Here is a 19888-nt window from a genome sequence, read left to right as displayed (position 1 = left end):
CATTTTGGTTGGTTGTGGTTGTCATTGAAAACCTTTGAATTAGCTAACCTCCTTTAAAACCTAGTTATGGTGTTTTAAGTGGTCGAATATTAAATTTAACTTACTTATTTCCCTTAGTATTATTATTATTATTGCCCCCTTACTAGGCTTATTACTAAAATTAATTTATAAGTTGATTGGCCGTTCCGATATTTCTCAAACTAGTCATCACTCTTACACATGAAAGATGATATTTAAATTTTTTTTGATACATTCAATAAAATAGTCTTTTTTATCATATGTTTTTTTCGACACAAACATAAAAATTGCAAATCCACGCATATTCATTTTTGGTTGTCTGCTTAAATCCTCTTGAACCAAGGAGGGATAGTGTCAAGGTTTTTTCAATGCTTCCGATAAAATATACCTTTTATACCATAAGTTTTATTATGCAACAATGACGAATAAAAATCCAATTTTACTAAAAATCATTCATTTAAAGCTATTATTATTATTAGTATCGTTTCATTATAATTCTATACCTATAAAGTAGTATATGTTCTCATTCACACTATTTTTTATTTCATAATATTAAATTTCTTCTCGAAAATTTATTAAAATAAATGAAATAGACATTTATCAGTTTTGCCAATAAAATGAGTTGAACATAGTTATCATAAGTCAAATACAAATAAAAGAAAAACGAATTATTATATTTAATATTTCAATATATGTATAACTAGTAAATTAAATGTCTCTAAAAAATTATTATAAATAATTTTTTAAAATTATAATAAATATTTTTAAAAGCGCTTTTTTAATTTTGTTAAATACCTACACGTTTTTAGTGAAATGTGTTTTTTAAAAACACTAAGAAACCAACTCTTAGAAACTTGTTCATAGAACAAGCCCAATGCTAACCTTGAAAACCTTTTCATCTTATCCTTTAAAGCATCTTCGACTTCCTAGTGAATTATTTTCAAGCAAAATCATTGACTATGAGATGAGAGTCCTGTAAAAGTGATGACTGCACTCTACTTTAGTCTTTTGCATATGTTTTCCTACAAAACTATTATCATTTTCCACCTTTCATCATCACCCATCATGTCCAAATTATTATGTTCAAAACCTGTTTCAATGGGAAGGAAGAATTTAAAAACAAACTTAAATCAGAAATAAGACGAACTTTGTCTCGTTCCAAATAGACCCTTATTTGCTCAAGCTAATGCTCCAATTTTGTCCATTTTATTTGTCGAGTACTCCAATGGTACCGTTCGAAACTTATTGAAAAACAAGACCACTCACAGTGTGTTATGTGTGTAATCTAGTCTTACTATTTCTTACCCAACTTATCTCTCATTGCTTGATGTCTCGGTTCTTTTTTTTTTTTTTTTTTAAAAAAAAATTATTATTTTTATACTTTGATGCAATTTATTTATAATATGGTATTATATATTTGTATCATCATTTAACAATTTATACTTTATCATATATTTTACATAGCCAAGAATGCAAGTTTGGTAGGTTTCGTACCCGATAATATATATATATATATATATATATATAATATAAATTTTAAAAGAGTTTTAGAGTAAGTTTGACTGTGTTTTCATTCGAAATATTTTTTAGTATAAATATTTTATCTAAAAATGTTTTAAAAAAAATCATCTAGGCACAAACACTATAAATGATTTCTAATACTATAAGTGATTTTCATATTTTTTAAATATTTTTCAAATTTTATCAAATATTTAATTTTTTTATTAAAATTACTGTTAAATAAACTCATAATAAAAAAAAGTCACATAGTCCCGGTAATAAAATATTTTTTTAGTTTAGATGGAAAAAATATTTTATATTTTTAAAAGATATTTAACAGAAAAGTAAAAGTCTTAATATTCTCACAAAAACTTGTTTTTAATACATATAAAAATATACTTTACAATTAGTAAAATTTGATAACATCGATATTATTCTTTTAAAGTTTGGGTTTATTCTAATTAAAAGCAAAAGCAAAAAAATCATGGTCATTGAGAATGTAATTGCACTGAGGGAGCTCCAAATGCATACTTCTTAAATAAAGAAAGCATATTAATTTTTCATCAAATTTTTTTAGAGAAATTCAAATGATAAATCGAGTCAAATTCTTTAAATGGATATAAATAAGGTAAAGGATTGTCATAAGTATTCAAAGGCATGGTTACGAGATTAGGGGTTGAAAGTTGTTGTTCTAAACCAATCATAACTAGAGAAGCAGAGCCCGTTTGACAGTGATTTTTAAAAGTGTTTCTACCCTTAAAAACACTTTTAAGTGTTTTTGGGATGAAAATAAAGTGTTTGACAAATTTTAAAAAACACTTTTGAAAATCTGGAAAAACACTTGAAGTGATTTTTAGAGAATCACTTGACAGGTGTTTTTTTTTAAAAAAACACTTCAATTTTTTTGAAATATTCCAAAAATGCCCCCCAGTGATAAATCAATTAGAAAAATCTTTTTTTTTTTTTTAGAAATTAATAGGTGGTCATATATTGTTTTACTTTTAAAATTATCTTTTATTCAATGTTCTTTTTATTTATTTATTGATTTAGATGTTTTTTGTAAATATTTTTTAAAATTTTAGTATAGTGATAAAAAAAATTATTATTTTTAATTAGAATTTTTTTTTTATAGAAATTAATAGGTAATCATATATTGTTTTAATTTTAAAATTATCTTTTATTCAATGTTATTTTTTTAGTGATTTAGATGTTTTTTCATTAATAAAAAGGTTTTTTTGTTTATCATACCATTTTTTTAAATTAAAATTGTATGTCCTTTTTGGTAATTTATTAATATTAAAAGTGTTTTTATATTTATACAATATATTATCAAAAACACTTTAAAATCATTTTTTCTGATTATCATAAAAGTGTTTTTCACAGAAACACTATAGCAGAAAACACTTCAAATAAAAACACTTCCACTAGAATCACTACCAAACGGGCTAAACCAATCATAACTAGAGAAGCAATGTAGGCGAGTTGACTTAGTTAATCTAAATCAAATATGCCTTTTGATAGAATTAGAACATCATTTTCGATATTTTGATTTAAGTTTTTTTTAAGTTACGATTAAAATAACTTGAGTTTAATATGATATGAATATGTTGTTTGAGCTTGGTTCAATATTAATTTAATATTTTTATAATATTTGTAACATATAATATTTTATATAATAATATTTGTTTCATTTTTATTAAATTTTAAGAAAAAATAAATAAATTGTAATATTATATACTATTTTATTTTACTTGAAAAATAAATAAATAAATTTATTATTCTTATTTTAAAAATATAATAGTGTCTACTTGCGAGGGGCTTCCCTCCATGTGTTTTTCCCAAACTTAAAACCATTTGATCATATAGGGCAAACAGATAACCTGTTTATGATCACTCCATCTGGATCAAGATGAGTTTCATCTAGTACCAGAAGTGAGAAGTTTTAATTTTTCCACAATGTCAGACGAAATTGACATACCGAGCCGGTTAGACATGTTAGACAAGCAAATCCATCCAGTCAAGTCCTTAGGATTTCTTACATGCGTGGTTAATCACGTCTGATGTCTGAGCGTCGGACTAGTCGTTTGGCGTCTAAGCGCCGGCCTAGCCGCTTGATGTTTGAGCGTAGGCCTAGCCGCATGATGTCTAAGTGTCGAATTAGCCTCCTTACGTCTAAGCTACACAATTCAAAATTTTAACACAACAGTTAGTAAATAGCACCAATTAACTGTCCTTTACTTGATGTGATTACTCAGTCCGTGTCGCAAAAATGATTTTGACAGTTCACGTAATCATCATTACAAGATAAAGGACAGTGTCATCAGTTTTATATAAACCCCTCAAAAAGTATAAATAAGGTACACACATACGCTCATTCTATCCCAAAAAAGTACTTATAGTTATCTTCGTTTGACTTAAATTTCGGAGAGGCGTGCTCGGACCACTTGTCCGAACATCTTTTTGCATAGGGAGGAAGTCCGTATAACTTCAATGAAGTTGGACGGACTCCTTAAGAAGTACAAACAAAGGAAGAAGTACGTCTGACTCCAATAAAATTGGACGAACGGTTGGAAACGACACCAACACTACTAACTCAACTTTACTTTAATTGATCTTTATAGATATAACTTATCAATTCGACTAACTTAATTTTAGAAAAAGAGATTGGATTGGATTAATGTCTGGGTTGAAAACTCTGGATCAAGTTAAAATGAAATTAGATTCGGGTTGAATGTTTTTAAAAATTTAATTTGCAATGGATTCGGGTGGGGAGCTAGCTAGACCAAACCCGTTCTCCTTGTAATGGGTTTGAATTGGTTGGTGGACCGTGGGCCACTGCCTAGTTGGGCCAAGCCCGTGGTTCTTCCATATATAAAGGCTATCGAGTAGATAGGAAACCCTACCTTCTCAAAACCTCAGTGTCTGACCTCGCCGGCGAAAGAACCCTAGAATTCCCATTTTTTCCAGGTCTCACATCAATTGTAAGTTCATTATCTTCTTCAGCAATCATCAAATCTCCTACTGTATTTAATTTTATGTGATTACAGGCATGTTGATTTATTTTTTCTTTACTTTGTGTTTGATTTTTGTTTTGATTAGATCAATGATTGAGTTTTATTTGCATATGAAGTTTGAATTTTTTGTTCTCAATGATGTGATTTTTCCTGGATTACTTTGATTTAGCATATGTAAATTTCTGTTGATATTGAATTCGGTTCGCTTCCCTCTAACTGTCAGACAGCAACAATCACGAACAGATCAAAACTATTTAAACAGAAATTTTGTATTAGTTAATTATTAGGGTTTATGAACATGTTTTGGAGTGTGTGATATATTCTTCAGGTTTGATGAAGTGTATTCCCATTGATGATTCTCAATAAACACGAGCTTTAAGAATGATTTGGAATGTAATCTTTTTTTATTGACATGGTTTATGCCATTTCAATGAGAGCAATGTTCCATTTATTTTATCCATGTTCTTTTATATGTGTGGATTTTTGGTTATATCCAGAGAGGTATAGTTTAATTTTATGTTGTGATAAACACTTATTTTGTGGCTTTATCCGCCTTAGATTGCAATGGCTGTGACATTCTATGGTGTCAACTCAGGCTCTGGCCTCAAGAAGCTTGATGAGTACCTCCTGACTAGGAGTTACATCAGTGGGTAAGTTTTGGTATCTGATTTCTTTACAATGGATACTTTGATCTCTCAGACATGGGTATTGAAGTGAAAACATGAAAAGATAATGATTAATACATATTATGATTTTGTTAAATCATTAATTTTCTCAGGTACCAAGCTTCAAAGGATGATATCACTGTTCATGCAGCTCTTTCAAAGGCTCCATCATCTGAATACGTGAATGTCTCTAGGTGGTACAACCACATAGAGTCACTTTTGAGGATTTCGTAAGTTTTTGCTACTTATGGGATTATTGAAATTCAAATATTTTATAAAGTTCAATGTGATGTTGTATTTTCTTCAAAATTACGCTGTGATGGCATCACTTGTGTCTTTGTTTCACCAAATTTATGACAATCTGAATTTTATGAAACTACAGTGGTGTATCCGGGGAAGGTTGCGGTGTCACTATTGAGGGATTTGCTCCTGTTGATGCAGTTGCAACTCCTCCTGCTGAAGACACTAAGGTAAGCTGTTGTTGTTCTGTTGTTATTAGTAGATTTTGATCATGAATGCCTCTTAATATAGGGATAAATATCTGTGACTTGACTCTGGGTTGGGAATGTTATTACAAACTGGCCTACTCTTAGAAAGTTTAGACAACCTTGAATTTTGAAATTAATCATGGTTGTGTTTGTTAGGTTTTGTTTTTTCACTTTTGGAAAATTGTTAGAGTGTTCTAATCATGGTATATAATGAGAGTTTCAGGCCACAGCTGCCGAGGATGATGATGATGATGATGTGGATCTGTTTGGTGAAGAAACTGAAGAAGAAAAGAAGGCTGCTGAAGCACGAGCGGCAGCTGTCAAGGCTTCTGGAAAGAAGAAAGAGTGTGAGTATCTCATCTATTTTCTCACATGTTTTGTAACTACTTTAACCTCCTGGATGGAGGACCTTGGATTGGTTTCTAGTCATGCAAGTGAGCAAGTGTCCTAATTGTTGATTGGGGATTGTCCATTTGAATTCCCACTTTTGTCCGGTCTGGCTAATTATTGAGATGTACCTGCCTATATTTCTTTTAAATATGGGTCCTCTCCTACTTTCCCTTTTTAGCATAATCTGAATTTTATTTGTGTGTTTATTCTCAGCTGGCAAGTCTTCAGTTTTGTTGGATGTGAAACCATGGGATGATGAGACTGACATGAAAAAGCTTGAGGAAGCAGTACGTAGCATTAAAATGGAAGGGTTGTTATGGGGAGCATGTACGTCTTTTCTCCTCTCATCTTATTGTAGATTACATGCAGCACTCCATTTCTTGCAACGCAAATTATTTCCTTAAAAATACACGTTTTGATTGCCTTGTTAATAAGTTCCAAGTTTACATATTATAAATAAATCTTATTAATTTCTTATGTGAAGTTGTGGACATTTCTTTCATCATGTCTCTTGATCGAACAAAAGCTTATATTTCATAATAATAATTGTTCTGCCAAATTTCTTTTTTGTTTTGTACTTGACCATGGAAATGGTTTTTCATTGTAAAAATTTTGTGCCCTGTTTTTAACTTTTATTACTCGTAAGGCAAACATCGGAGATTAAAGTAATATTATTCTGGAACAATCTAATTTTAATTGTTTTGTTGCAGCCAAACTTGTACCAGTTGGATATGGTATAAAGAAATTGCAGATTATGCTTACCATTGTGGACGACTTGGTTTCTGTGGACGACCTTATTGAGGAACAGTTGACTGTTGAACCCACGAATGAGTATGTCCAGAGCTGTGACATTGTAGCCTTCAACAAGATATGTAAGTTCATTTTCATGTTGTGTGGTATAGGGATCCAACCATCCTTTGCTGTGCTCTGTTCTATGTTTCTTGAGTGTTAATTCATGCTCTGATTCATCTGATTTGTGTTTACAGAATTTGAGGATTCTACCAAGGTTTTGGGGAGTGCACTACTGCAGGATGATCATAATATTATCTTTTCCTTTTATTTTTCCTCAAAGACATGTTTCGAGTGTTCAGTTCTTTAACAGCTGATTAATGATATGTTTAGACCGATGGTGTCTTGATATAGTTTTGGTATAAGAACTTGCTCTATTCAGCCATATGGTCGGGACAAAATTTTGGTACTAAACTCTATAGACACCACTTTGGTTAGCAGGCGACTTGGACCGACAACTTACACAAAAACTTTATCTTTTATCTACCTACTTCACATTTATTTTGAATCTCCCCTTTATCGTGGAGTAGGTTGCAAAAGAGGTGATGAATGGTGGCAAAGCCCGTCGCTGTAAAATGGGTTATAAGCTACCAGTTTTTGAATTTATTAAAAGATCTCAATCCTTAATCCTTATTATCATAATGAATTTCTGTGGCCTTATCAACTTCATGATTTATCAATTCACTTCGTGGACCACCACCATCTTCTCTTCTTTCGTGACTTCAACTTTAATAACTTTCAAAATAATTTCTATTATTTTAAATTTTTTTGCAACATGTTAAATTATTTTTTGATCAAATAAGAATTAATTAAAAAATTATTTTTTTGATACATTAAAATGTTGATTTTTAGCATGTAAAACAAAAACAACTTAACATTTAGTAAATAAAAGATTAAAAAAAAACAAAGAACTCAATACTTGATTATTTTTTGATCAATAAGAATTAATTTTAAAATTATTTCACTTGATACATTTAAATATTGATCTTTCATATAAAAAATAAACAACTTAACATTTAATAGAAATTAAACATTAAAAAACAAACAATTTAATACTTAATATTATTAACACCATTTGATATTTAAGTTAAATTAAATTCTATTTTAAATTAAGTTAAAAAAAGATTGATGATACCTTGGACTTTTTTTTAAAACATGAATTAGATAAAAAAAATACTAATAAAATTATTTTTGAACATAAAAAGAACCAAGAAAATTCAAGTTTGACTTGTATCACCCCAGTCCTACTTTAAATTTAATCAATTATTTGAATTTAGGTTTCAATTTGGAAGGTATAAATCATATACCAACTTGATGTAGATATTGTCTGTTTGTCTACTTTGGGTATATATATTGTCTGCTTGTCTGCTTTGAGTTCAAATGAGTGACTTTAAAATACAAGTTAAAAGAGACTCATACTTATATAATGTTAAAAAAATTTAACCCTTATTGGATGTAAAATATCACAAACACCCTATACAACCTTTTCGTTATATTCCATGGGATTATGAGACCAAACAAATAAATACCTCCTATCGAGCCAAAACAAACGCCCATATTAGGGTCAGGGATTGGTTATGTCACTATTTGTAAAAATTTGTACAAAATCATATAGATATTGTCCGTTTTGGGTACAAAGGAACCCTCATGATTTTAAAACGTATTTAAATGATGAAGAAGAGTTTATACTTATATAGTGCAAAAAACTTTATTCTCTATTTAATGTGAGATATCACACTTTTCTCCTTAACTTTTTTAAAATAGTTGTTTTAAACAATATAGTCTAATTTTATGTGGACAAAAGCTTTATTAAACCTAAAAAAAATATTATAAAATAAAATAGAACTTAGAAGCATTTTTTTTTTTAATAGTAAGTTTTTTTTTTAAAACTATTAAGCGCTTAATAAAACTTTAAAAAAGAGCTTTTGAACTTATGATAAGCGGGTCCAAAGACGCCCTTAAACTACTAGTGCGTGCGCAATGAACAAGAAGACCTTTTTCTTTCTTTTTCTTCACATACATCCCGGCTAAAACTCCTGTACAATCTAAGAATCAATCAGAGAGAGAGAGCATAGGAGAGATGCCAAAGAGAACTACGCACACCTACTCGAGCGAAGACGCCGCCCCAGATGGCCCTGAGTCCGATCTCTTCGTCTACTATTGCAAGCACTGTGGATCTCATGTCCTCATCACTGGTTGGTTCTCTCTCTACCATTTTTTGTTTTCTGTTTGTGTTTAGCGGTTTATGAACTACGATGGCTGTAGTTAATTCTGTTGACTGTGAACTGGGTTTCGTGGAAATTGGTATTGGGGATTCATGGATTGATGCAAGGTGGATTGGGTTTAAGGGTTGACGAATTGCGTGTTTGAACATGTGGGTCACTGTAAAAGACGTGGTGGTGCACAATATGTTTGATGAATTGCTTGAGAGAAGACATTGGACGAGAATATTTGGGGTATTTTGATATGGCGCCTGTTTGGTGGATCAAGATGATTTTATGTTTTTTTTTTCTTTCTCACTGTTTGATATTTTTTTTAGCTATTACTTTTTGTGCAAACGAGTTCAACAGTTGCTAAAGCATTCCTCAATGGTGTAAACAAATTAGTCATACTAAAATATTTTTTTTATAAGATACCCAATTGCAGAAAGTGCCTAAGAGGAAAACTGACAGATCTTATGTGTTGGACAAAACGAAGCATCTTGCAAGGCTAAATATCAATGAAGCAGGAAAAGTTCTTTTAAAACGGTATTGTTCATTCTCTTGGATAAATTGTTTGTTTAATTAATTCTACTAGATCATATTTGTTGTATTTCACACTATTAAATTTGGTACTTCTTTGTGTTAATTAAAATTTTCAAGCTAATAGTGAGTCGTATTGCCATATCTGTTAGACTAGTAGTTTATATGAAGATCATCGAATGTTTTAGTTGTAAACTAATATCTGAGTTTTTTTTTTGGGTATTGGGTGCCATAATAATTGCAAAATTTTGTTTATGAAGCACTTGATGGTTTAGAGCCTTTTTAAGTTCTGATATTTCTTTTTCATCGATTAATTGTTTCCATTCCTCTTTTTCTTTTGATCACTTCCAATCCTCCTTTCTTACTAAAGAGAAAACTTATCAAGAGAAAGCTTACCATTTGGATGCTTCAGTCTAATTTTTGGAGGAGGAGAATGCTATGCCAAATGGAAAATTTTGACATAAGTGTGTAATAGAACTAGCTAATTATGTTGAAAAACTATTTCATGCATGTTGCATTTATATGTTCAGATTTTATGATATGTGAGTTGACCAATTTTAGTTTTTCATTGGTGAAAATGTATCACAAATAAGTAATTTTGAGAGTTTTTCTTTGTGGAACACACAAAACAAAAATCATGCTTTTGGTAGGAATTTTGAAACATGCAACACTGACTTAAAATCCTCTGTATACAAGTGGAGTTCTGGCAGAAAACAAAACGCTTCATTTTTGTTTGGAGGGCTGGGATGAGGTTTGGAACCGCCTCTCCTTTAACTTTGTACTAGGAATTTGATTGAACATCTGTTGTATTTTCATTACAAGTGAGCTAATCCCATGAACCTCAATGTTGTGTGATTTGTTGAACAATGAGCCATTTTTATTAGCTGCTTAAGCTAAATCATGGGCCAAGTTGGCAATTAAGTTGCATGATAATTGTGTGGTGCATATTACTCTAAATAAGTTTGTGCCCTTGAGGCTTGGTTCAAGTGGTAAAGGGTTGGGGAGGGTTTGACAGAGTTCCAGTTTCAAGTCCTAATGGAGATGAAAAAAATTTACCCATAAAAATAAAATAAAATAAAATTCAGAATAAGTTTGAAGTTTGAAATGGTGAAATGACAGTAGTTTTGGATAACTCACTACTAGGTGTCACACTCTGTACAGTGCTAATCTCTATTGGAAAAGAAGCAACCAGAATAGGTATGATATGGTGATAGTCTCTGTTTGGCAATGCTTGTTCTCATTCCCCTGAACTTGTAATTTCTTTTGCTTTGCTTTTCCCGGTAGAACTGTCTTTGTGCTACATTTTCCTTTATAGATGCTTGGTGAACATTTCACGTTCTGAAATTGAGCTGTCGCTTTTTTTAATAATTAATGTTTCAAGTTGTACTTACAACTGTGGATCTTTCTTATCCAGTGGTGAAGGGAAGTTGGAAAAGCAATTCCGTATGAACTGCATGGGTTGTGGACTGTTTGTTTGCTACCGCTCTGAGGAAGATTTGGAAAGTGCTACTTTCATTTATGTTGTTGATGGTGCGCTTAGTACAGTTGCTGCTGAAACCAACCCACAGGTATATTAATTATTAATGCTTGTTACTAGAGTCATCTGTCATCCATTCCTCTTGACTTATAATTATTCTTGTAAAAAGGTATGGCTTTGAATATTTTGTACCCAATTGGCTGCAATGGTGTCAAGGTAAAGTGTCTAAATTTTCTTCTCTCCACTTGCCATTGCCAGGGGGGATTACATAGCAAATCATGTCTCTGCTACACACTGGAGAATGTAGTTTTTATACTTCTATGAGTAGTTGATCTGCATCTTTGTTTTCCAAATTCTCGAATAGTTATAAACTGTGGAAATTTGTTTTGGACTCTGATTTCTCTCTAGGATGCTCCTGTGCCTCCTTGCATATCACAGTTAGAAGGGGGGCTTGTCCAAGTGGCAATAGAGGTGGAAGACCGTGCACAACGCTCTGCAATTACAAGTAAAATATTTATTTACATTTTTCTAGCTCCTTTGTTATCTCATGCGACCTGCTTTGCCATGTAGCATATCAGCATTTCTTGCTGGGAAACCCCATAGATGATCTTTGTTTGACATGCAGTTTATCAAATCGATCACCTGGTGATAATTTCTCAGCTGACTTGTCCAGTCTGTATGCAACCTCCCAGTTCGCTGTATTTTATAGTGGGTTAATGTTCTGTCGATCATGAAAACTGAACAGACTTATTTCACCATCTGTGGAAACAGAGACTAGGAAGCATCTCCAATCCGGAGTTAACATGGCCTGTAAATTTGCATGCGTATTACTACTGAACTGACAATGGGCTTATTGCTCATTTTTGCAAATTTTAGAAGCATGATTTTAAATAGTGGGAGTGTCAATATCTGCACACCTTCTATTCCTCGTCAGACCAAGTATGACCTTATGTTCTTTGACCAGAATTAGAAAAATACAGTCACTGTATGGCACCTTATATGGGTTTCCCCTTGAATATTTCTCCGATCATTCTTCTGTAATAGATTTTAAGATTTTCCCAAAAAACATTAGTTCTTGACTTATGAACCATGCCTTTGCATTTTATCATATACCAGGGGTGAATGCAGATGATGTTCGAGTGACTGTAGCTGCGCCTGCAGCCCGTGGGGAAGCTAACAATGAACTTTTGGAATTCATGGGCAAAGTATCCTAGCATACTTCTCATTTTATGTTTTTTGTCAAATTATCACTTTTTAGGTGTCAAGCCTAACTACTCAAGTCTTGCATTTGGCATAGGTACTGGGTCTAAGACTGAGCCAGATGACTCTTCAGAGGGGGTGGAATAACAAGTCGAAGCTCCTAGTGGTGAGTTGAGTAGCAACTTTAGTCAAATATCATGCGTTTTTGTGTCATTGCTTTCTGAAATGCAATTTCTTCTCCAACAACAAACATGATAGGAGTTCAATAGAGTAATGTCATATTTCTGCTTTTTCTGGTGCTATTTGAACATCACACCAATGCCTTGATGCAAGAATTCTGCATTCACATATAACTTATAATTGTTGTTGAACTTATGGGCGTGCATCATGCTATTATTAGAGATACAGTACATTAATCATTCTCTCCAGTGTGCAAGATAAATCATGAACATTTCATTCCATTCTTCAACATATTGTTAACATGTCTGCCGACTGCCTCCCTCCCAGTCTTGCAATAAATCTAACCACAAATATTTCTACTTCTGAATCAAGTATGTAGTTCATAGCTATCCAAATGCATCAGGGACTTTATTTTAGTAGCTCAAATTAAAGAAATGAATCACATATGTGAGATTGTTTATAGGATGTTTATAGGATTCATAGCATAATCCAGCTTAACCCGTTTAATCTAATGTTCTCTAAGGCTTTAGAGAGGGTATTGGATATAGGAATCCCAGCAATCAACTACCTAAACTGGTTCCAGCTTTTGTCCCTTTCTGAAAATCTGAATTCTCAAACTTGTTTTGAGTGGGTGTTGCATAGTAGTAAAGCCCAACAACAATCAAATGCTAAACTTGAGGTTCTATGCAATATTTGGTAAAAAGGCTGATTGTTATTTATGAAAATATAAATTATTTTAATACATTTTGGCTAGCATTATGTGCATTTCACTTTTGGTTGCTATCTCCTTTATGTGCGAATAAAAACAAGGATTTAATAGCTCCATATTGTGAGTAAATTTTTGAAGGTTCCAATCTTTACCCACAGCTGACTTCTGAAAAATGAATCAGGTGGAGGACTTATCTGCAAGGCAGGTGTATGAGAAACTTTTGGAGGCTGTACAACCTTGAGACCGCTTTTTGGGGTGCATCCAGAGCCATATTCTCATAATAGTGCTGAAAAGCACTTTTGTAATTTTGATTGGTAACAAGCCCTTGATTTTACCGTCCAGCTAACCTATAAATATGGTGATTTTGTACTTGGTCCATCTGTGATTTAATTTTCCATTGATCCTGGATATTGTTCTGCATTTATGAGTGTCTTGGTTATAAGGCAAATAACTCAGGGTTCGAAAGTGAGCTTATGGGTCAGACTACAGATTGAAGATTGATGCATGGTATCTTGTTCTCATCAAGTTCTATTATGGATTTCATGCCCCATTCAACATATGATCATCCTCTCTGCTCGGTTTCAGTAAGAAGCAAACATCAAAACTCTTATGGGATTCATACTTGGGCCTTATTCTATCTGGGATACTAGAGTAGATTCTTTGTAAACGCAAAATGGTGAACGATATAGCCTCCTGCACAGCCAGGAGCCTACATGATCTCAGGAAGTAAGGCTAGTAATCAGGCTTCCACAGGCAACCGATTAAAGTCAAGTAGATTCCCAGAATGAATGGCATCCTATTCAATTAATTTGATGAATTTTCACCATTTTTTCAAAGTTTCAGTCTTATATGAATTGACTAAAATTCCCAAAGCATACTCAAAATTAAGACGCTTCTTATATATGCGGAGGGGGTCTGTTTGGCACCCAACTATAACAAGATGAAAAAGGAGAAGATAAAAGAGAAGTTTAAGATTAGGGTTACATAAAAAAGCGATTTCCCCATGTTTCCTTAGTTTTTGTTCCCAAAAATAACTGCTTTCTAAAAAAAAAACTGAATTTCAAGCCAAAATTTGTCAATCCTGTTTTTCAAATTAGAGAACTGTTTTCAAATATGAAGATTGTGCATGCAACTTTCCGATCACTACCAACCACGTTACTGGATTCTTTGATCAACCAAGGTGTCATGAATGTTAACAAACCTTAAAAACACTCAAATCAGCTTGAAGTACCTGTGCAACACTAGTATATTCTACCATAAAACCACCACCATGAAAACCATTGTGAACTACATGGAAAAACATGTGAAATCCAAGGTGTGAAAAGGGTTTAATAGCTGATAAAAATCCAATTCTCATATGAACTCCAAAAGGAAATGATATTATCTCAGAGAGGATTAACCTAACAATTTCAAATAAGCCAAACAAAATTGTTCTTATGAATCACAATCTACCAATTTAAACAGATAAAGAGTGAGACTGCAGTTCCTGAATCACAGCCTACCACCATGTTGTTCAAGAGGATGCACCACTCCGTAGAGCTTGAGTCTTCTTTGTTTTCCTAGGAGCCAACTGAGTGTCAGGCTGCAAAACCCAAAAACTGAATAAGATGGAATGCCAGATAACCAATAAAAAATTTCTACCCACTGGCTACATATCCAAAGGAAGCTGAACATTACGAATTGCAACAAAAAGATAAATCTCCTCCATCAACTGCCTTTTATGTAAAATGTATATCTTAGAGCAGATGTTTTGTTGAATTACCTCCTTTTGAACAGGCTCTTCTTTTTCAGACAAAATCAACTCAATATGGCAGGGAGATGACATGTAAGCTGTCAGAAAGAGAAAAATGTCATCATCAACACCACAAGGCAACTAGGAAGAAGATACAATGAACTCAATGATGGAAATTAGCACTCACGGTTAATTCTTCCATGAGCACGGTATGTGCGGCGCCTTTGCTTCTGAGCTTGGTTTACCTGGATGTGAGATACGTAAAGAGAATCCACATCCAAGCCTTTCAACTGGGAAAAAAATGTTCACATCAAAATAAAAGTGGTTCAGCAAGTAATGATAAAGGAGAAAGTAACAGGACAAACAGTTAAAATGTACATACATCTGCATTGCTCTCAGCATTCTTGAGTAAATCCAGAATAAATTTTGCAGATTTGACAGGCCAGCGTCCTTGTCCATTAGAATGGCGGTTCTTTGCCTGAGCAGTGCGCCCAACTCCACGGCAGAAGCGTTGGAATGGAATGGCTTGTTTGTGGGCAAGAACATCCTCCAAATACCTTTTAGCCTTGGTCAAACGCAACTTACGGATAGCATGGGCGGTCTCACGAGTGTTCTAAGAATAGAGAGAATATGAAAAATCAAGTAAGAAATGGTATTGATTCGAGCATACAAAACAATATAGAGACACAAGAAGCTACTTTATCCATCACTATTCAGATAAGTCTCAGAGACCACACTCTGCAAGAAATGTTTATATTAAGATCATATGAAATTAAACTGACAAAATGTTACTCACAACATGATATTTTTATTAAATGTTCCATTATTTACTGAGCCTCCTGCCACTAATCTGGACAGAGGTTCACCCAAAAATAATGATAATGATTTCCCTGACGTTTACGAGAGACCTGTTCACATACGGCAACAAGCCCCTGCTTTTTTCATCAGGTTCACTAATGAAACATAAACTAATTACAAGCTCCATAACATGCAGATTCATAGGGACCCAATAAATACATAGTAAAAACCCCTCTAAAATAATACTTTTGGGACCAAGAGAAATTATTATCTTGGCAGGGCTATTGAGTGTCAAAAGTTAATATACAGAAATTTAAGACACTCTAAAAAACAGAAGAGATAGTTCTTAACAGTAGAAAATAGAAAGACTCCTAGAAGGAAAAGATTTAATGTCAAAACTCAATCGCCTAGAAGACAAAAAGGTTTCAAATATGCAATGATTCTGAGAAAGAATTGAATCAAATATTAGTTGTAAAAAGCTATGCAATCCTATATTATGAAATTTGTTTGCTATTTTTATCATGGACCTCATCAATTGTTAATTTCTATTTCCTTGGACCCTTGAGGATTTCTAAAAAAGTTATTATCTTATACATTTAATGAGGTTATTAATTTAGTACACTAGCCCAAGTTGGGACCAAAAGATTTTATTATTTAAACAAGATTATTAGTTTATCAAACATTTATTTATCAAGGTTTTATTGTATGCTCTCACATTCATCAAACAACTCAATTAAAAGCCACGATTCTATATTGATATTATTAATTCATTCAATCTGGCATGAGCTTAGCTTATGAACCAAAAGGCAAATCTAGAATTATCAGTCTTATAAAATGCTATTGCAAGGCAATGGGATTGAAACAAAGTTATGTCTGGAACTATAAACCCATTTGTCTACCTCTACCATGGTTAAAGCACCATCATAACCTAATGCAATCAAAGGTTCAACAAATAATCACATACAATTCATATCTCATTCCATTTCTATGATACTTAATCGATCAATTATTAAAGCTCAAAACAACGGCATGGCACAATCCAAAAGATCGACTTAATTCGAATCAAAGTACCTTGAAATGGACTCTAAGATCGGAACCCCTGGCTTTGCAGGCTGAAATTTGGTCAGAAGAAAATAAAAAATCAGATTTCAAGTGAGCAAATCCCTTTGGTTGCCAAGAATTCTGAAGCGAGAAAAATCTTAACCAGAACTTGTTGTGCATCAAGTGTTTTTGTTCGTCTGCATTTTTTCGGTAATCAAACAAAGACAGAACAAGATAACATCATAGTCCAGATAAAGAAATGCGTACACTTGGTAGGATTGTCTGGTTCTCTCGAATACTTCACCTGAAAAAATCCATACAAAAAATCCAAAGGATAATTATGTAAATTGAAATCAAAATTTGATCAAGGAAATCTCAGAAATCAATTACCATTGAGATGACTCACCATGGCTGCTGCTACAGCTTCTTCTTCTGCTCCTGCTGCTAGGGTTGCGGGAGATGGAAGACTGAATCCCTAGAATATATAAAAGAGGACGAAACCCTAGGGCCAGGGAATGGGTACAAGGTGACATTGGGCTGGGCCCTTTGGTGGCCTGTTCAATGGAGCTTGATAAGAAACCAGCCCAAGGTGGTCTCATTTCAGGATTGGGTGCAGGTAGCAGTGGAAATTTGGGGCGAACAAGGCCCATAAGGCCCATGAACCACCAACCCCCCATATCTCTCTCTGTCACAACCTCAAACACTTGGCGGGTCTTACCTTCCGGGTCATTTTCAGTTGTCTGAGCCACAGGCCCAGGCTTTAGCACAAACCCAGTATGCCCAGGCTCAAGCTGCTCATGCCCAATTCCAAGCTCAGTTGCAAGCTCAAGCCCAGTCCCTTGCCCAGTTGCATAACGCTTGGACTGGTAATTTTGGTGTTTGTTCGCCCTCTGTTTCGGCCCCAGGTATGGGGAGTGCAAAGCGGGGTAGTCAGAAACCACCTTCACGGCCTCATTGTTCGGCCAATGCTACTACCCAGCTTCCCGGTTTAAGACTATGGAGGTGATCCTGCCTGAAGGAAGGAGCAGAAACTTCCCAGGAAGCAAATGCCTGATAAAGGTTTTTGAACCTTTCCAATACGGATTGTAATTTTCTTTTAGTCAACCGCTTCTCCTTTCTTGGATACCGATCCAAGCCTGCCCGACCTCATGGTTTTCTTTAATCCAACATTGTGAACTTTCCAGTACTGGATTCAAAATTTGAGAATCAACATAATATATTTAGTTTGGGTTGGGATGTAATTAAACCAATCTAAATGGTAGTTTGAGTTGGTTTAAAATCTACAACTGCACTTGCAAACTCCAGTTTTTTTATTGGAATTGGAATGCCCCAATTTTATTCTACTCCCGATTGAAGAGGAGCTCTAGGTATTCTCATTCTCACCATTCTTTCCATTTGGAACTTAATGGAAATTGGATGAACTTATAATTCTTTCTGGTTTGGTTGATTTTTTGTTCAATTAAATCAATCCCATGACCTGTTTGTTGATATATGAAAAGCTGGATTTTGTTTTGTCAAATCTCCCTTCTTTTTCTTGGTTGTGTTTTTGGAAATTTTCTGACTACTAAAAGCCTGTCATTTGATCTTGAATTTTGGAGTTGTTCTTCTGAAATAATATAGCAGAAGGAAAGAAGGGGGGTTAGCATTTTGTTTCTTAGTTTTGGTTGAAATGAAGTTCTTGATCAATACAGGAGCCAGCTTGTTGAGGCCTTGCGTCCCGAGGATCCACGTAGCTGCTAAGTGGACGCACGTTCTCAACCAAGATAGATGTCTGGTTCAGTCGTCTCTGCAAAAGCTGTCTGGACAAGGTGTCCCCCCCTCCGATGGTTTTGTTAGCCATGTCTTAGAGAGATTAATCAGATCAGACAGTTGACCTTTTACTAGGTATAGCAAGTTTACCTTCTTCCTTGTGTGAAGGTTCCTTTATATAGTGTCAGAAGCTCGTCCTCCCTCTTTAATGATGGGAGGACTTTTTGGCTCATCATGATGACTCCAAGGTGGTGGCAGGGCCATCATCACCCTGTGGGCGGTTGTCAGAGATTTTGGGAGGTGACTTGCCACCAACCCTGTCCTTTCGCTCTACAGGCGGCGGATAGTGGGCCGTGGCAGGATGTCGGAATGATATAGCAAGACTAGCTCATTTCAGTCAATGATCCGGATAGGATATGTTATCGTTCGGACGTGACATTCGCGAGTGACATGTGCTTCTCCTTGAGGGAGTCCGGATAGGGGAGCGCGCCACGTGTCCCTCTTTTGGGGAGTCCGGGCGGAGTTGCTCCGGATAGCAATATGTGTCATGTGTCCCACTTTGGAGAGTCCGAATGGAGTTGCTCCGGATAGCGAAGCGCGCCACGTGTCATCAGGGGGAGGGGTCCCTACACAGCTGACACCTGCTTGTTGGTGCTTGAAGAACAATAGTATTTCAAAGCTCATTGGTCTCACCCTCGCTCTTCCCCTGTGATGCAAATGTCCGTATTCTTTAGTTCTGTATTTTCTCGTTTTGCTAGTTGGTTAGTTTATGATTGTGATTTCAGCGTCCAGTGATCTTTCAGGTTCATTTATTTGATGGCATGGTTATCTTACAAGTTTGAATGTTCTGCAGAAAAAAAAAGCCAATGTTGGTGTGCTTACCAATTTTGAAGTACTTGACTTTTTACGGTATAGAGGTGCTGCTAAGGATCCTACTTGGGTGATTGCCCCTATAGCAGCATCTGAGTTTAAGGTTGGAAATGGTTCTTGGTTGTGTTTTTATTGGATTAAATAGTATGAATCTTCATATTGCTGATAGTTCACATTATGTTGTAGGCCTATGACTATCTAGTTGAGAGTGCTGCTTGCAATAAAACAAGTGAGCATTAACGAGTTCACAGAAAAATGTAAAAAGTATCAACTTCTGAAGGCTAATGTAACGACCCGTCTCATGGTTTTAAAACACGTCTACTTGGTTAAGAGGAACCTCTACATATATAAAGCCAAAAACTTTCTCCCATATCCGACGTGGGACATTACGAACACCCCCCATGCAGACACAATATCTTCATTGTGTCCCATGGGATTGCGGGGTCAAACAAACAAACAAATAAACCCCCACACCGGGGTCGGGGATCGGCTCTGATACCATTTGTAACGACCCGCTCCCAACCGTG

General features: G+C 34.4%; 3 protein-coding genes and 1 non-coding gene across 4 annotated transcripts; 2 read left to right on the top strand and 2 right to left on the bottom strand.

The window, feature by feature from the left end:
- Nucleotides 1-4402: 4402 nt before the first annotated feature.
- Nucleotides 4403-7249, top strand: LOC100252524 (elongation factor 1-delta). Its single transcript, XM_002283637.5, has 8 exons — nt 4403-4499; nt 5091-5182; nt 5311-5427; nt 5580-5667; nt 5909-6032; nt 6289-6402; nt 6786-6947; nt 7062-7249. Coding segments are annotated over exons 2-8 (693 nt in total). The 5' UTR covers nt 4403-4499; nt 5091-5096; the 3' UTR covers nt 7064-7249.
- A 1534-nt stretch (nt 7250-8783) lies between these two features.
- LOC100247416 (UPF0235 protein At5g63440) lies at nt 8784-13547 on the top strand. The gene is made up of 7 exons (XM_002283653.5): nt 8784-9059; nt 9497-9611; nt 11020-11173; nt 11491-11587; nt 12199-12287; nt 12380-12448; nt 13353-13547. The coding sequence occupies exons 1-7, from the start codon at nt 8945-8947 to the stop codon at nt 13410-13412; spliced, it is 699 nt and encodes a 232-aa protein (XP_002283689.1). The 5' UTR covers nt 8784-8944; the 3' UTR covers nt 13413-13547.
- Nucleotides 13548-14475: 928 nt separating this feature from the next.
- Nucleotides 14476-17264, bottom strand: LOC100242281 (large ribosomal subunit protein uL22y). The gene is given in 8 exon segments (XM_002283662.5): nt 14476-14701; nt 14703-14753; nt 14934-15001; nt 15091-15193; nt 15286-15516; nt 16773-16813; nt 17010-17046; nt 17149-17264. Coding segments are annotated over 8 exon segments (573 nt in total). The 5' UTR covers nt 17152-17264; the 3' UTR covers nt 14476-14662.
- LOC132253033 (small nucleolar RNA snoR74) lies at nt 15717-15845 on the bottom strand. Its single transcript, XR_009464813.1, has one exon. It is a non-coding gene; the product is annotated as a small nucleolar RNA snoR74 (small nucleolar RNA).
- Nucleotides 17265-19888: the final 2624 nt, after the last annotated feature.

Source organism: Vitis vinifera, chromosome 17 (assembly GCF_030704535.1).
Source record: "Vitis vinifera cultivar Pinot Noir 40024 chromosome 17, ASM3070453v1".
NCBI classification, from domain to species: Eukaryota; Viridiplantae; Streptophyta; class Magnoliopsida; order Vitales; family Vitaceae; genus Vitis; species Vitis vinifera.
The sequence above is the reverse complement of the archived record's forward strand: the minus strand, read 5'-3'. Positions and strand labels throughout refer to the sequence as shown.

Bases quoted from the DNA above. Each gene is read 5' to 3' on its own strand.
- LOC100247416 (XM_002283653.5), top strand. From the start codon at position 8,945: ATGCCAAAGAGAACTACGCACACCTACTCGAGCGAAGACGCCGCCCCA. The intron at 9,612-11,019 runs GTATTGTTCATT...TTTCTTATCCAG, and splicing joins GGAAAAGTTCTTTTAAAACG to TGGTGAAGGGAAGTTGGAAA. The intron at 12,288-12,379 runs GTATCCTAGCAT...CATTTGGCATAG, and splicing joins TTTTGGAATTCATGGGCAAA to GTACTGGGTCTAAGACTGAG.
- LOC100252524 (XM_002283637.5), top strand. From the start codon at position 5,097: ATGGCTGTGACATTCTATGGTGTCAACTCAGGCTCTGGCCTCAAGAAG. The intron at 5,428-5,579 runs GTAAGTTTTTGC...ATGAAACTACAG, and splicing joins GAGTCACTTTTGAGGATTTC to TGGTGTATCCGGGGAAGGTT. The intron at 6,403-6,785 runs GTACGTCTTTTC...GTTTTGTTGCAG, and splicing joins AGGGTTGTTATGGGGAGCAT to CCAAACTTGTACCAGTTGGA.